The 18126-nt window shown below is 44.5% G+C and overlaps 1 protein-coding gene across 17 annotated transcripts in view; it reads right to left on the bottom strand.

Moving 5' to 3' along the window:
- PCDH15 (protocadherin related 15) overlaps positions 1-18126 on the bottom strand; it is a 670595-nt gene that overhangs the window by 76790 nt on the left and 575679 nt on the right. For all 17 annotated transcript variants that reach the window (XR_007906667.1, XM_051799597.1, XM_051799600.1 and 14 more), the window contains 2 exons: positions 13128-13244; positions 1954-2094 (listed from right to left, as the gene is read on the bottom strand). Coding sequence is in view for 16 of the 17 variants with exons in the window: in XM_051799597.1 (XP_051655557.1) it covers positions 1954-2094; positions 13128-13244 (258 nt within the window). In the remaining variant the exon portion in view is untranslated. The remainder of the gene's footprint in view (positions 1-1953; positions 2095-13127; positions 13245-18126) is intronic.

Raw genomic sequence — 18126 nt, 5'->3', positions numbered from 1 at the left:
GGCTGGGGGACAAGGTGGGCATCGGGCACAGGGGGGACTCCATGGGCTGGGAGGGCTTTTCCAACCCAAATGATTCTGTGAGTCCATAACTCCCAGGAAAACAAACAGAAAGGGCTGGGTAAGAATTCTGTGGTGCTGACATCAATATCTAGAACCGAGGGCTTAGAACAAAACAAAAAATGAACATTACTCTCCCCCAACTCCCCCCAAAAAATACCCTCTTTAGGAAAGAGCTCCTCTGTATGCAAAAACATGGAAAAGACCAAATGAGCTTCTTCTAAGGGAGGCCTATTAGAACTATTTTGCTTCCTTGATCTTTGCTCTGTGCTTATCTGCTGGGACACACAGGTTCACTTGTTTTCAGCTTTCACACCAAGATATGAGATCTGCCAGTAAATGGATGTGACACCAGCCCACTGAAGTTGAAGCAATGGACAGTTTTGCAGTTTCCTCTGCCTAAATTTGTCCTTATTTCCTGAGATCACTCAGTGGAGCAGGTCAGTGCCTCACTCCAGCAGAGCGTTTTCGACTCATTCCTGCCAGTCCAAGCTATTCCCACAACAGCTCAGTGATGAGACAGCTTAAAACAAGAGAAGACAGGTTTTTTTCCCCCCAGCCAACATATTGGGGAACTCACCACTGCAAGATACCATAATTACAGAGAGTATCAGGATGCTGAACAGGGATTGGAAAAATTCCCAGAGGATTCAGCAGCAGATACAAGCCCAATGGTCAAGATGCAAACACCAACTCCAAGTCTTCTCATCACTCATTTCTGGAGGCTTTCCTATGCTTCTCCCCTAAGGACCCATATTTTCTGTAAAGTAATGCTCTGCTAAGTTCACCATTTATAGAAATGGTGCTCCCTGTCCACGTGCACCTCACCTGGGATGGATCCCAGCTTTGGCAAACAGCTCCAAAATAGGTCCTGAGAAATAAAAATAACAAGTGCAGCCACAGAGGAGTGACACTCTGGTGATGTTAGCCAAGAGATAATCCTCTTCCCCCCTGAGATTTCCTCTGCTAGTTAGAAACTGTGGAAACATCAGCACTGTCCTAAGGTGCTCAGGCAGGGACAGCAGTAGGAGGCTGCTCCAGCTCAAGCAGTGCTTGATGGGACACTCAGGGGTGGAAAACAGTGGACAGCTTTATTCCTTGTAATGGAAAAGCGTACAAATAAGCCTCACTTTAAACCTCATTTCAAAAATAAACAACTGGAGGAAGAAACAAACCACACCTTAATGACCACAGGGAAGGCTGGCAGTTCCAAAGTTGGGAATTACATATAAAGCCAGGATACCAAAGATAGTATTTTTTTGGCTTACTGACACAAATCTATTTTCATTTTTAACTACACCCTACACAGAAGGATCTTAGAGGGGAGATCTGTCCCAAGGACTTTGATTCAAATCATATCTTACTCCACACTAACTACACTCCAGACTCCTCAGGATCAGTAACAACACAATAGGAATTTAAGGCTCCTTAAAGTCAATATTTTTGCATTAAAGCCCTTGTGAACAGGAACTCCCAAACTATCCAACTGTGCAGTAACTTTCTTTAAAGGATATCTTGCTATTCTTACAAAGTTCTCCCAAAATTTTTATTCAGACAGCCCTGATGAAAACGAACTCTGGAAAAATGAGTGTTCCCTCAGCTGTCTCCCTGTTCCTCCTTCCCTCCCAGTCAGTGCAACCACATCCATTCAAGACATTCCTGAAGTCAGAATGGCACGAAACCCATGCCAGGAGAAAAAAAAAAAAAAAAACAAAAACGAAATCAAGGAACAAACAAAATTGAAATTTCACATCTTCAGCCAACTGAAGGTTGGACTTGATGATCTGTGATGATCCTGTGATCTTTCTGTGTGATCCAAGGAAACAGGGGAGAAACATGAAGGGGAAAGGAAATGCAGGGAGTATTTCCAGGCACTGCAACGACACGAGTCTGTACCTTGAACACTGTGCTGGGCTCCTCATTGAGGTTCACTCGGGTCACCACACGTCCTGAGTTTTCCTCCACGTCAAAAATGCTGGCACTATAAGGGAATTGGACAACATCCACTTTGTACCGGACCCGACTCGCTGGTGTGCCCTGGAAGGCAAAAACAAGGCAAACTGCAGCATTCCTGTGTTTTGATACATCTCATGAAATCACTCAAGGGTTAAAATGCAATGTTTTTAAGACCACCACTAATAAAACTTCTGTTTATCTTCCTCATAACTTACTGAGCGATCCTCTGTCTCCCCCCCAAAAGACCTTCAATTTTCCAGCAAGAAAAATAACTGGAGGTTCAGAGAGAAAAGACCTGAACCCTCCACCCACTTAAACACAGAAACAGTGTCTGTTTTATAACAACTGAAATTGTTAAGCAGAAGATGGGTAGAGCTTAAGGTTGCCTAAAATACCTTTCACAAATGATTTAACTTGTTACAAAACTCATTGGAAGTTCACGAAACTTAACAGTAATAACAGAAATTGCAGTTTTGCAAACGAATTTTAAGTAGCCCTGTAACGAACCCTCCTCACTCTTCAGACCCTGTTTCAGTGACAAGGAACAAGCAGAGGCAGCCCATGAGTGTGTCACAAACTGTCTGAAACACCAAATCCAAACGGGAATCAGAAGCAGCGTTGCCAGAGGGTACAATGGATGAACTTTTCAGATCAGTAACAGAGCATTTTCTGATTTAACTGTTTTAACACTACCTGCCTAAAGAAAACCCCCACTTATTGAGAAAAATGTAGTTTCTTAAGGTATCCATTATATTCCAATGATCCCATTCCAGCAGTCATCCTCCAGGCACCTCAGAGTCATAAGGTTGGAAAAACCTTTAAGGTCATTGAGTCCAACCACTAGCCCAGCCCTGCCAAGCCCACCAGCCCCAGGTGCCACATCTCCATGTTTTCTGAGCACTTCCAGGGATGGCACTCCACTACTTCCCTGACCAGCTTGTGCCAGGCCTTGACAACCCTTCCTGTGAAGAAATTTTCCCTAATATCCATTATAAACCTCCCCTGGCACAGCTGGAGGCCGTTCCCTCTCCTCCTGTCCCTTGTTCCCTGGCAGCAGAGCCCGACCCCCCCCGGCTCCCCCCTCCTGTCAGGGACTTGCAGAGCCAGAAGGTCCCCCCTGAGCCTCCTTTTCTCCAGGCTGAGCCCCCCCAGCTCCCTCAGCCCCTCCTGCTGCTCCAGCCCCTTCCCAGCTCCGTTCCCTTCCCTGCACACGCTCCAGCCCCTCCGGGTCTCTCTCATGTTACTGGACACAGCCCTGGAGGTGTCCCACTGTGCCCAGCACAGGGATGGGCACTGCCCTGGATCTGCTGGTACCCAATAAATGATGGAGAATCCCCTTAGCCCTCTTCCTCTTGCTGATACAGAAACACTTTTTACTGTCCTCTATGGCAGTAGCCAGAGAGGTTCTAACATGGCTTTGGCCCTTTTCCTTCCACACCCTCAGGAACCCCCTGGAGCGTTTTCTCTCTTCTGTGTTGTATTTCCAGCAGACACCTGGTAAGTGGAAGTCCCAAAGAGAACAAGGACTTGCAATAGTGAGACTTTTCCCATTTCATCTGCTTCTTCATCCTGGTTTAGAAGAGACTCCCCCCACGACATCAGGCCTTCCCCTGATTCTCTTCGCACACCAATGTCTGAAGAACAATTTTTCAGCAGCCCAAAGTCTGTGTGTCCTGGTTATGCAGACACTTGGGACATTTTACAGGACTCAAACTAAGTTATTTGCTAAATACATTTGGGAGTAGATTCACAACAGCACTTAGAAACTCATGTCCTATCATTGCCACGATTTCATGTTCTTAATGCCTCAGAGTCTGGATCTCAGACTGGGTTTTGACCTTTACAATGGATTTAAACAGCCAAAACATCAGAGCCCACGGCTTCATTAGTGGAGAATTAGTGATTTTCATCTGTATTCAATAATGTGCTACAAAGCAGCTTTGTTGTTATCCAGAATATATTCCATGTCAGCTACTAACTACAAGGAACCAGGGCATTTCCTTTTGTAAACAGCAACAGAAATGGCTCCAAAGAGCTTTAAGCTCACGAAATCCTATTGACATTTTGCTGATCTAACTAAAGTCCTTTGACTGTTGCCTCTTGGAGCCCTCCAAGGAACTCCAGCCCAGACAGGGTTTTTCAGAATTATGGATAGGATTAAATCTAGAAGAGATTCAGAATTCCAGGGTAAAGAGCAGCTGCAACTCCCTGGATGGATGGAGGTTGACCTGCTTCCCAATCCAATGATAAACATCTGCTCAGAGGAACAGATGGAGCAAGGAACAAACTTTGTGGCCTCCTCCATTGAAATTCCAGCAGAATGAGGGAATATTGTGGTACTGAGACCACACAGCACCTGTCTGCCAAGGGAATCAAGGTGTTCTGCTGCTGAAGTAAACAACCATATCAAACCCCCTCTCAGGTACCAAGCCTCGACCACCCCCTTCCATTAAATACCCCAATCAGAAATAAAAGGTATTTATGACTAGAGCCACTCAACCCCCACCCAAACATAAAGAAAAGAGTATAAAAGTAAGTTGGGGAGAGGAGGAAACTGGGAGAAGACTCCACCAAAACTGCTGGGGTCAGTCAAGGGGCTGAGCCCATCTTCCACAGGGACACCTTGGGTGAGAATTATACCCTAAATGCTGCTTTAAGGACTAGAGCTTGTGTTTGTGCTTAGCCCATGGCACGTGAGTACACTGCTTTCTATCAGAGCTTGTCCTGGCTTAATCTCCGTACCAGTAGATTGCTTTAAAACCTATTTTTGCAGTTAGAAACTCTCCCCGACAACCTTCCATCCTCACTAACCTGTCCCAGTCTGGGTCAATAAAGAGGGTTATTCCCTGAACTGCTCAGGGGAGTCCTTGCAGGGCCCACTGAGGGGTCTTGGCTCTGTTTAGCCTCCCTAAAAGGGTGATTGAGGTACTCTCTGAGCTTGGGAATCTGTGGGTGAAGGGTCTCCTTATGAGACACTGACTGACAGCCTGGGGGACATCAGGGTCTGGACTCTCCCAGGGGCACCCACAGGCAAAAATCCAAACTCCCTCCTTTCACCTGACAGGCAGAATCAGCACCTTTAATCACCCAGACCTGGGTCTGCCTGACGTGTTTGGGTGTTCAGCAAAGTAACACATGGAAGGTCACGTTAACAGTTAAAAGAACTTCACAGGCCCACAAGTGCTAAGAGCTCAAATCCTTGGAAATGTGAGAAATTCCCAAGATCACAGCATAACAGAGGCCATTATCAACTTTCCTGCTGGCATTCTCTGCTTCAGTCATTTTCTTCAACGTTGTAATTAAGAGCAAATTACCTGCTGAAATCCAGTCTATTTGGTCTCAGAGTAATGGCCCTCACATTGGCTTGGAAGACTAAGAGCTCTCATCATCATTAAACCTGCACACCTTGGGTAATTTGGTATTAAATAAACAAAACTCTCATCAGGTTATTGTTCCTGCTCTGACTATCAAGTACACTTTGCCCCTGCCATTGCTGAAAAATAGCAAAACTGGGATTTATTTTTTATTTACGGTATTTTGGCACCGATGTAATTAGAACAATCTCCAGAGAGATTTCCCAGGGAAATCTCTTTAGAAGCAAGTTTTAATTATCTGAAATATTAATCATCTTTTGCCTCTGCTCTAAATTAATTTAGATACATTATTATGTCTGCAGCAAAACTTGAATAGAGCAGATCCTATTCCCAAATAAACCACGGAGCAAGGATTGTACTTGGCAGGAACCATGTTCATTCTCTCAAAGCAAAGTTTCCCTGAGAGTTCAAGACACAACACTTTAAAAAAGCTCATCCAACTTCAATTATTTCTTTCATGGCTTGTTATTCCATAAGTTTCCATTTGCTCTGGGGAAACAACATTCATTTGTGGTCCAGCTTGACAGGGAGAAGCAGGGTCCCAATATTTAGGTTCAATGAAGAGGTTGCTCCTGGGAAAGGGGCCATGGATGAAGCACATGTGCACTGTCCAGATAACTCCCAACAGGCACAGAGAGGTTGCAAGAAACTGTAATCCAATAAAGGGAGGGAAAAAAAAAAAAGAGAAAGTGAAACACAACAATTTCTGGGTGTTTTCAGGTGTATTTCTGCAAGCAACTCAAGAGGAAGCCAGGAATCGCTACTTACACTCTCCAGGAGAGGAAGGCTGGAGCCCCTCTGCTCTGGAGCCAGGCTGGGAGAGCTGGGGGGGTTCACCTGGAGAAGGGAAGGATCCAGGGAGACCTAAGAGGCCCTTCCAGTGCCTAAAGGGGCTCCAGGAAAGCTGGAAAGGGACTTGGGACAAGGGGTGGAGGGACAGGACAAGGGGGAATGGCTTCCCACTGCCAGAGGGCAGGGTTAGATGGGGTATTGGGAAGGAATTGTTCCCTGTGAGGGTGGGGAGGCCCTGGCACAGGTTGCCCAGAGAAGCTGTGGCTGCCCCTGGATCCCTGGAAGTGTCCAAGGCCAGGTTGGACGGGGCTTGGAGCAACCTGGGCTAGTGGGAGGTGTCCCTGCCCATGGCAGGGGGTGGCACTGGATGATCATTAAGGTGCCTTCCAACCCCAACCATTCCATGGTGCCAGGGTTCAAATGGATAACACATAGGAAACCAGAATGACTTGGCCCAGCAAAGAATGGGGAAAAAATGAATTTCACTTTCACTCATTTGCAGTCAACTGGTGAAGATCCCGGGTGTGTCTCTGGTCAGTGGAGTGGATTTCATTCCCTGAATAAAGTCCAATTATGGGATGGCAGCATAATGAAAACAGAGCTGTCTACCAAGTCTCTCTGTGCTCAATGCCTCTGCCTGACTGAAGTCAAAAAGCTTCTGAGGCTATTACAGATAAAACGTGAACCTCGTGAGGAGAGTAATAAATTGCCTCCCTCCATAGACTTCAAAACAAATCCGAGTGATGTGCATAAAGCAGAGTTCAAAAAAGCAGATTTTGTAAAGTTAATTCTAGGAAAAAAGTTGGGAAGTGATGCTAAACCCAAAAGGTACAAGTTTTGTAACATGCTCAAAGTCCCCATGAAAGATGGGGCAGATGAGAGCAGCGGGATGACTTTGGTGGGTCTCACCCCAGCTCTGGGTTGTGAGTGGGTTTTATTCCTTAGTAGGGAACCCAGCAAAAAGGCCTGAAATTCTGACTTACTAAAGCTGGAAATTCTGAATTCTTAAACTCTCACAAGCTGAACACAAAAAGAATATGACCCTCTAAAGCCTTGAGATAAAATGACTTGAAGAATTCATGGAATTTGGAGCATGTGTCCCACATCCAAGTCTCCAGCAGACTCTATGAAATCCAGCAGTAAGAGCTTTTAGAAGATGAAGTTCTGGACTGCCTGAAAATGCTTTTGCCTCCAATTAAAATTCTGTGAAATCTCTAATTAAATATCTATCAGCATCTTATATCTAGTGGGTGCCTGTAACACAATAAGGACAATTATTCTCAATTTGACAAAAGGGCTCCATTGAAGAAAAACCTCATGAGGTGGTAAGAGAATGGATAAACCATTAAATTGGATGTTCTGGAGCTCTGGAAGCTGGTTGCTCATTAAAATTAGTGTTCTGCATCTGTTTAAATTAACATTTCAAATAAAAACAATCAGACTACGGAGCCCAGGGTAGAAATATTCCAGCTTTTACATTGATAAACCACACACAAAAAAAAAGGCCTATACAGGAAAAGTAAACACCCCTCGTTATGTCAATCCTGGGAATCACCTCTGATAAACAAAGCAAGCAAACTGAGCAGCCATCAAACAGCTCCTGGTGCTCTCCTGTCCAAATATTTGGAGGGTTAAGAGCTTTGAGAACACAGTCAGAACCATCTGGCATCGCTCATCACCACACCACTTCAGCAAGGTATTGCATGTTCACCAGGAAGGAAATTCTCCTTGTCTCCAAGGGATTTATCCAACCCTAGGACAAGGCTTCAGATTTCTTCAGCTCCAAAGGATGTGGATCTGCTCAAAAAAGAGCTGGTTGGCAATAGGTGCTGCCTGGGGACGCTGGAGAGTGAAAAGTCAGAGTGAAGTGAGTGAGTCAGGTACTGCCTTTGTCCAGGCTGTGGGGAGTCCAGGGATCTGTCCCTGTAAAGACTTGAAAATATCCAGGAGAAACCAGATCTGCACACATTTGTGCCAGTAAAGGAAAGGAGCACTTCAAAATCAGTATTTTCATGAGGTGATTCTCCCCCTCTGCTCTGCCCTGGTGAGGCCCCACCTGGGTCACTGTGCACAGTTCTGGTGTCCCAGCATCACAAGGACATGGAATTGTTGGAGCAAGTCCAGAGGAGGCCACCAAGTTGCTGAGGGGGCTGGAGCATCTCCCCTGTGGAGACAGGCTGGGAGAGCTGGGAATGTTCAGCCTGGAGAGGAGAAGGTTGTGTGGAGACCTCACAGCACCTTCCAGGGTCTGAAGGGGCTACAGGGAAGCTGGAGAGGGGCTGTTCATTGGGAACTGGGGTGACAGGATGAGGGGGAATGGCTTCAAACTGAAAGAGGGGAAATTTAGGTGAGATATATGGAAGGAATTGTTCCCTGTGAGGGGGGGGAGGCCCTGGCACAGGTTGCCCAGAGAAGCTGTGGCTGCCCCTGGATCCCTGGAAGTGTCCAAGGCCAGGTTGGACGGGGCTTGGAGCAACCTGGGCTGGTGGGAGGTGTCCCTGCCCATGGCAGGGGTGGGACTGGGTGATCATTAACCAACCCAAACCATTCAGGGATTCTGTGATTTTCCTGCAGGATGCATTTCTAGCATCTTTCTAGATCTAGAAGCACCATTCCAGCATCATCAAAAATGCAGCATTTTAGTGGCTTCCCAGGCACACAAAGCCCCTGTAAAGTCACCCATCTCACACTTGCTGGCACCTCTCACCTTTTCTGACTTCAACACAAAAGAGCTGTGCTGGAGAAATCAAACTCAAAGAGGGTCAAAGGAGCTCTTCCAGGACAGAAGGCAAGAAGTTCACAGTGGAAAAAAAAAAAATCACAGAACCACAGACTGGTTTGGGTTGAAAGGACAATCTGTTGATTTACCACATTTCAGGAAAACAGGTCAAGCAAAACTGACCAGATTTCAAAGAGTAGAATTGCACTTCAGATTCGAGTTCTTACAACAAATGGAAAAGTATCTTCTGAAACATATTTTATATTCTCAGTCACTGCAAATAAAAGGCAAATTAAAACTGGAAAAGAAAGGGGAAAGTGTAAGTAACTGGTGAGAATTTAGACTGACGTTTCTCAAAGACAGCCCTGCATATCTTGCTCTGGCCTTTAGTGAAAAGCATTGGTTTCTATGTTTTAATTGACATTTCAGCAAGGACCTGAAGGAATAACTATCAGAGGTCTCTTATGCCTTCAGGCCAAGAGTTTTTGACCACTTTGAAATCCACAGGTCAAAATAAAAACATAACAAAATACCTACCAGGAAACATTTGAATCTAGCACAGATTATTTCTGTTTTAAGTGTTAATAATAACCAGAAATCCATGGGTGTTTTTTTCAAACAAACCAATCCTATTATCAACAGTTGCATTCTAATGATGGCTCAAGGTTTTAGGCACCAATTAAATAAAAAAAAAATCACACATCTTCATCCTCAGACACTCATTTGTTCCCTCAGATACTCATTCAGACATGGAAGATACACATTTGCAAACAGTGGGAGATTTGATGGGGAGAATTGTTTTAAATAAAACCAAGAGAACTTTTCATCTACAGTTCCAATAAATGAGGATTAATTGTTGGATTAATTTAAGAGTAAAGATTAATTTAAGAGCAATTGAAGAGTAAAACCTGGCTCTCACCCCTTCTGACTTCCTGAAAGCACATCATAGTCATTGTGACACTTCCACACCTCCATATGCAGTAGGTTTCTCAATAATTTAGGAAATCCACACAGAAAATTACATCCCAGGTGTTTTTCACCCTCTTATCTTTCACCTAAATTACTATTTGTTTGTTTGAAATGAAGAGCCAACCTCCACTGACAACATTCCCACATCCTTCTTACCCCAAACCTGCTCTTCTGCTCTTGGAAAATTCCGATTTGCCTTGGCTGCAGAGCAATCCCGTGCAGGTGCTGAGCATTTCCATTTGGATTCTCACAGCATCCATGTTAATTTGACAATGAGGAGCCAAGCTGGGATTTACTAAGACAGTGGGAGTCTCTGAAGAGCTGATTAGTTCTGAAAAGCTTTTATTGCAGATGATGGAAAAATCTGGCTGGATTTTTATCCTGGGCTGAGTTTAATGTGGATATGGGAATAGATTACATTGCTTGCAAAATAATGAGTGAAAAAAATCAGGCTTGGATACCTCAAATTAGTGAGGCTCTTATTAGACCTGCCCTGATAATCAGGTGTACTTTAAAGCCACAATTATTTTTTTAATAGACAACTATTTCTTTTCCTGAACTGATAAAATAGATGTATTAGTGCCCTGCAAATAAGATTCCAACAGGTTAAAAAACCCAAACCACAGAAGTAAAATACTGATGATAGCTAAAAATATTCTATCCCTTAAGGCAAGTTTAGAGGAAGGTCCTTTGGTGAACAGAGAAAGGCTGTGTGTTTTTAAAACCAATTTCTGGTGAATTCATATCAAATACTTTGTGACACCATTTAATGTCAAAGCCAGCTCCAAATAAACAGAGATTTTCCAGGAGCACAAAGCATCTAAACAGGTTGGCTCAGGTAGAAAAAGAAACAAAGCTGTTTATGCCCGATAATTCTTACTTTTAAAATAAAAAAATGAGAGACAAAACTATCAGCCATTAGTTTGAAATAAAAACCCCTCTGAAAACCTGTTTTAAAAGCTTTCCTCCATAGCTGGCTGACTTTTATGGCTATTGCTTTCATTAAATGCTTCAGGGCAGCTTCGTTTTTAAATCTTCATAAAAATCAAACAAATGCAACAAGTGTTCATGTAATAGTGAGAGAAATATAGAAGAGGAAAGAGGTTTAAAATGAAAAAGAGAAGTAACTTTGTATTGGAAATGCTGATTGCACAGGACTAAGAATTATAAATATACGTTCATCTGTTTCAGAATATTTTGTTTCTTCCAGGAACTCAGTCTTCAAAATTTAGACATGTTAAATCCAAGGATTTTAAAATGGAGCTTCTATCAGAATGGGCAAATAGAACCCAAAATCTCATGTTGTAAAGCAACAGATAATGTTAAATAAAAGCTGCACAAAAAACCAACTTAAACCCAGCTTCCTAACCCCAAAGAACAACTATTTACTTTCTATCCCCGCTTATGTTGTAATTTCCATGGGCTAGAAATTCACCTTCTTGCCTGGTTTTATTGATCCTTAACATCCTTTTCTGCAGGGTTTTCTCACAGGACAGTTGAATAAACTTGCCAAGAGCAAATCCCCATCCCTGAAGTGTCCAAGGCCCGTCCACCCCCTGCCATGGGCAGGGACACCTCCCACTAGCCCAGCTTGCTCCAAGCCCTGTCCAACCTGGCCTTGGACACTTCCAGGGATGGGGCAGCCACAACAAATTCTCCCAGGTGCTGCAGCTTGTCACCTTTATAGCAACTTCTAGGCTTTTAAGACTCCCAACACCTGCAGATACACCTCAAGTTTGTCAGGAACTCTGGCCAACCTCCTTCCCTGGAGCGAGGATATTTTACATGGAAACAGAGCTAAAGGTTTAATCCTCCCACCAGTGGAGAGAAAGGGAGCACAGGCCTCTTAACATCCCATGGAAAGGCTTTTCCTACCAAGACTGACCAGGTTGGCCAGGGCTTGGAGCAACCTGGGCTAGTGGAAGGTGTCCCTGCTCATGGCAGGGGGTAGAACCAGATGAGCTTTAAGGTCCCTTCTGACCAAAACCATCCTGTGGTTCTACAATTCTAAGATGAACAAAACAGGATGTAGAGGAAGGAGAGCAGGAAACTCCATCACCTTTCTGTTTTCTCCCCTCAAAGTCAGGCACCACCACCAACATGGTCCAAGACTGGCCATCAAGGGACCCCTCTGCCCAGTTCTTTTTGTTTACTGCTCCCTTACTGCCTCTGTCCTCTGCTGCCTGTCCTTAAATACCCTGTAGCACTATTAATTGCTAAATACTATTAATTAGCCACTATTAATTGCCTACTTGATGATGTTACTGGCTTTCCTACACCTTAAACAAACAATACTCCAGATCTTCAGCTGTTCTAAACAACCTCAAGTGCCTCCCAGGTGAGGAATCCCCCACTGACAGGGATGACCTGCAGGGAATTTGCTGCCTCTGTGTGTTTGGGGTAGCAGGGCTGTCCTTCCAGAAACTCTGCTCTGGCATTTCTGCCCCTGGGTGGCAAAGAACTCACCACAGAGCATATTTAGTGATTTGTGTCAGAGCATTGCCACCAGTTTTAATGTGCATGGCACATTCTCCCTCAGGCTTATTCTCCTTAATATGCCAAACACTAGCAATTAAAAATTAAACCTGGCTGGCAGAACAGCTTTGGCTTTTCTTGTCCTCAGTGGATCATCTGGTCACTGATGTTCATCACCCTCTGATTCCAAGGATTGCTATTCCCCTTCAGAACAGCCAACGAGTCAGGAACGTGTGCCCAGTCCTGTCAATCCACAGCTCCACCAGGGAACAGCAACAAAAGCCAGTGACAGAAACAAACTTTATCCCCAAAATGAGTGCCCTGGGTTCAAATCCTGCACGTGGAACGGGCTGGCTGGTGAGGTGTGTGTTCCACACAGCCCTGGGTGGCTCAGACTGGAAATGCTCAGTGACTGTGAAATCAAGACAGTGACAACCTTACAAAGCTGTGTTTTGTTTCATCTTTGAGCTGCAGAACTGTCCTAAGGACAGGCACATCCTCCCTTCCTGCCTATTCCCTTATTCATCTACGCTGTGAAGTCGGATAGAGAGCTTTCCAAAAATCTCCCTGGGAGCTGTAGCAGTGATTTTCCAGCTTCAGGAACCGGCCTTGTAAATGCAGCCTCTGTCCAGGACGACAAAGGAGAGGCTGACACAGAGCAAATGTGGGAGTTGCTCCTCTGAAACTCCTCCTCATCATCTTGGTGGATGAAACTACAGGCACTAAGGAGAGTTGAAGTTTTTCCCCTCCTGGGTGTAGGGTATTAACAGGCCCTTTTTGCTTACCGGGGGATCCTGATCCTCAGCTGAAACCGTGGTGATAACGGTGCCCTTGATGGCATCAGGAGCAACCATCCCCCTGTAGAGCTTCTGGCTGAACACTGGTGAGTAATCATTCATATCCTGCAAAACACAATTGACAAGTGATCATTCATATCCTGCAAAACACAACCAAGAGTTCAGTTCTGAAGTTCAAACAAAATTACAGACGCATTCACAAGTGGTTTTGTCGAACTCTCCCCACTCCCTCCTCGGGAAATCTGCCATTCCCAGGCTCTCCCAGTGCCACTGCCAGCACACAAAACTGGCACCCAAGGGGAAGGAGCCAAAGATCCACCAGAAATATTCCTGTGAGAGCTCAACTGAAGGAAATTCTGCAGGAAAACACAGTCTCACAAGTGAACAGAAGAGAGAATTCCACCCCACCTGCTCCTCCAGCAGTGGGCTCTGCTCATGTTCCAAAAGGAACAAGCTGCTGTTGTTTGATGGTGTTGGTTACCTCTAATATGCAATAAATCAAGAGGAAATAGAATGTCAGATTAGCATCCACACCCCAGGAGAGCCCAGGCTGGTGCTCTTTGGACTGATGTGTATCATGATGACAAGAAGCTTCGAAGACCCAATTTCACTGTATTTTCCCCCCTATAGATGTGTGCACAGCTAAATGTGTATATAAACATCCATGGGCACATCCCTGTGGGACAGATGCACCCTCACCCAAACCACAGGCAGTGTGGGAATGCCCAGGCTGGCACCACAGGAGATGCCACTGTTGGATGCTCGTGGCTCTCAGTGACATGTTGACCCTGGAGCTCAACCAGCATCACAGGTTATTAAAAATCTGTGACTCCAGGTACACAAAGTTCCTGCAACGATGCTCTGACCTGTTGTCAGAGCTCTGCACACTGCAAATTCAGTGTGCTGGTACTGGCTAAACATTATATTACACAGTCCTTTAAAACATTCACCCAGACCTCATCAGAGGGCACAACAGCATAATGAACAGCTGCATGTCAAAAAATGGCTGTCAGAAACCCAGGTAATAAATGCCTGAAAAATTCATGCCTTGTGTTTGGTGAAAGGTCTGTGATCCAAGTCCTCAAAAGGCACTGGAAAAGCCTTTTCTCTGAGTTTCAGATTTTCAAAGACAACTGGATCATTACATTAAAAAGCCACTCCCAGGCAATTTAACTAGGAGAGCATTCAAATGAAAACACTCTCATGATAACTTCGGGTTTTTTGTGTCTTGCTCCCATGATTTGCACGCTTAGAATCACCTCCCTGGAGCAGGTGAAGTTTCTGAAATACAGCCTTTTATCTGTATTTATCCCTGTATTTTGGATCCACCCCTCTCTGTGCACCTGCAAACCCACAGCCATCCTTTTTCTTGGGCCAAGAACAAGAGGTCACCCTCTGCTTTTTGCTCCCTGGGGGTGGGGAAATTCACCCTGGGATGCTTTTGTTATCTTTGAATACCTTTATGTGGCCTTAGAGCCTGAAAATTGGTGACTTGAGGTATTGGGAAGCATAATCCTGTTGCTAGATGATACACTACATCCTCTGCTAGAGAAAATGAGGAAGTCATCCTGCTTAACACACCTATTTTTTTCAAGATACACAGATCAGTACAAAATACAAAGGAATACAAAGCAAAGCATAAAGTAGGACACAGAAAGTCTTCTGCCTCTCTAACTTATCCTTCCTCTAAGACAACATTTATGAGGCACAGTCATGCATAAAGCTGAACTGAGACGACCCAACAGGCACTAAATGCCTCAGTCATAACTACCCAGAAGAGCCTCACGTGCTTTTCTTCCTGGCTCATCTCCAGAATCCTAAAGCAGCCACTAATTCTTTTTATAGCAGAGTTTGAGCTTAAATGTTTCCACTTTTAACAAAATAAAAGCTCCCCAGAAGAACCATCCCAGGCCTCTGCTATGCAGCTGCAGTAAGTGCCCCTCAGAGAGACCAGGATCTCCCGTGCTCATCCCAAATGTCCACGAGGAGTAAGTGCTGGAAGCACAAAGGGAATTTTTGCAGGCAGAAGGCTTAACATGTGAAACATTGCAGATGACATGGAAATGGGAGTTTTTTGGCTGTAATGCTTTCTTTATTCTAATAAAGTCTGGTTTCAGAGGTGAGAAGGAGAAATTCTTATATTATCATCTCCTTCAACTGGTATAATTCCTTTTTACGTATTATGGGCACTTAAGGTACCAAAAAGGCCACAAAAAGAGACTACTGATTTTTGGGCACAAAGCACCATCACCGAGGATGGAACACAGCCCAAATCTGATTTTCTTAGAGTACAGAAAGAAAGCACATGGTATGTTCTGTGAGTAGCTCAAGAGGTCAAGATCCACTCCATTTCACCCCAAATCCTGTGCCCCTGCAGTCAAAGAATCCTGGAATGGTTTGGGTTGGAAGGGACCTTAAAGATCATCTCGTTCCACCCCCTGCCATGGGCAGGGACACCTCCCACTAGCCCAGGTTGCTCCAAGCCCTGTCCAACCTGGCCTTGGACACTTCCAGGGATCCAGGGGCAGCCACAGCTTCTCTGGGCAACCTGTGCCAGGGCCTGCCCACCCTCACAGGGAAGAGTTTCTTCCCAATATCCCATCTAAACCTTCTCTGTCGGTTTGAAGCCATTCCCCCTTGTCCTGTCCCTCCAGGACATTGGAAATAATCTCTCTCCAAGATCTCAAATCCAATTTTTGCCATCAAAGTGGACTTCATGGTGGACGGGTGCAGAGACACAGTTTTCAGGTTTTCATCACAGGAAGACTTTGGGGCAAAAATCTAACACTTGGAGCAAGTACTGGGCTTCTGTCACAACCACCAAAGACATTTGCACAGGTTAATAACTGAAGTTCACTCTACACCCCATGGCTTTTGCTTAAAACACCTCTAAACCTGCCTTGGCACTGAAATGGATGCAGCACCAGTGCCATCCCTAAGCACAGGTTAAGGAATAGGGTAGTAAACCTTCCCCAAAGTGGTGGTAAGAAGTCATGAAATCACCTTTTAAATCTGAGGCACAATCCTCCCCGTGCTCCTGTGGCCAAACTGCAGCATCTTACAACCTTCCACAGTTCACTGCTTCAGCCACATAAATCCAGGCTCCTATTCACCTAAATCCAGGCTCCTGTTCACTTAAATCCAGGCTCCTGTTAACCCTCAGACACGCACCAAGCTATGTAAATGGGAAATCTAGGTAATGGATTCTCCTTTCAAACACCTGGGCTGTGTATTCTGACAGTAAGGTAAGAGCAGCCAAATACTCAGAGATAGATATAAACCAGCCTTTGTGTCACTGCTTATCTAACTGTAGATTTATTACATTTTTAATACATATTTATTTACGAAACAGAGGGAAAGTCAAAGCACAACACCCCCAAAGCTGTCTCCCCACCACAGATGCTCTTTATCTGCCACTTCTTTGGTTTTGTTCCACCATGTTCACACAGGGCAACACCACCAAACAGGCCAGGACACACCCTGACATCCCTCCCTTGCCCAAAGATCAAGGATCAAGCCCGGGATGGGAGAGATGCTCAAATTCTGCTGGTCTTGAGAATCCACATCAGCACCTCCAAAAGCAAACTAAGACATATTCTTGATGCCAACTCATTTGTTAGTCAGCTGTGTGAATGATCCCCCTTCCCAAGCACTTTCCTTAGGCTCTGAAGAGGAAACAGCTCATTCCCAAGATTTAAAGGGTTGTTATTTAGCAAAAAGGTTGGTAGGAGAATAAATATTGACCTCTCTGCAAAGAGCATTAAAATGCTGAACAAAAATGTTGTGAACTGAGACTGTCACCACGGAATGCCAGAGAGGGGAAGCAAAGCAGGGAGGAGGAAAGGTATTAAGGAGGAAATCAATATGTAATTTAAAAATCATTAAGCCAGTCACTTGCTGTAATGCACTAATACTAAACCAGGTGCTCCTGGACACGTGGGGAGGGCAATCCATGGCTAGAGCAGAAGAAAAATCCCTCCAGCACAGCATTCCCAGCATAAAATGGACTTGGAAGCTTCAGAGGACTTCAGGGACATTCAGATATTTTTGATTTATGAGGACACAGGGAGGCCTTTTATGCTAAGTTAAGAATATAAGCTTTTAATGCCCGGGTGAAGTAATTCCCTCTTCCTTCTCATTCCCTGCTCTGGAAACACACACCTTGGATTCAAATCTCTGCCTACAGCTGTTACATGGAATCATGGAATGGTTTGGGCTGGAAGGGACCTTAAAGCCCATCTCATTCCACCCCCTGCCATGGGCAAGGACACCCCCCACTAGCCCAGGTTACACCTTCCAATTAATAACTCACGTTTGTTAGTAATAATTAATATTATTAATAATGTTACCTGAGTGACAGACTCGTCTGATTTGAATATTACCACAAACCTGAAGACTTCCTAAAGAAGAACAATCTTTAATTTGAAGAAGTGGTTTGGTAGAAATCTTGTTTTATAAGAGACAAATGAAAGAGTAAAAGCTGGAGTTTGTTTTTAGCCTCTACACTGACAGAAGCAACTCAACTGACAGAAGAATACTCCAATATATTTGATATATATGTGTGTGTGTGTATATATATATGTGTGTATACATATATGTGTGTATATATATACATATATATATGTTCATACATATATATGTATATATATACACATATATATTTATGTGTATGTCTCTACAGCTATCTCAGGCCCAATAACTAGTGCAAATGCCCTTTTATCCAAAGGAACCCTGTTAAACCTGTTGCCAGCACCTGCAGTGCACTAGATGGCAGCCCTTCCAAATGGGAATGAAGCCTCTCCTTCCCAAGAATCCCCCAAAAAACAACCTGGTTCACCCTCACTGATTTCCTTCTTGCTAAAACAGGGTTATACTTTTCTACATCTACTCATCCAGGTTTTGAGGGGTCCTTTAGTAGCTTCTAAAATCAGTGTGATTTTTAAATTCCTGCCTTTTTTTTGTAGGTTGGGCCCTAGTTCTACTCAAG

The sequence above is a fragment of the Manacus candei genome, unplaced genomic scaffold (assembly GCF_025592945.1).
Source record: "Manacus candei isolate 608988 ecotype Guabito, Panama unplaced genomic scaffold, ASM2559294v1 h1tg000050l, whole genome shotgun sequence".
NCBI lineage: Eukaryota > Metazoa > Chordata > Aves > Passeriformes > Pipridae > Manacus > Manacus candei.
Note: the sequence above shows the minus strand (reverse complement) of the source record. Positions and strands in the feature narration are given on the sequence as shown.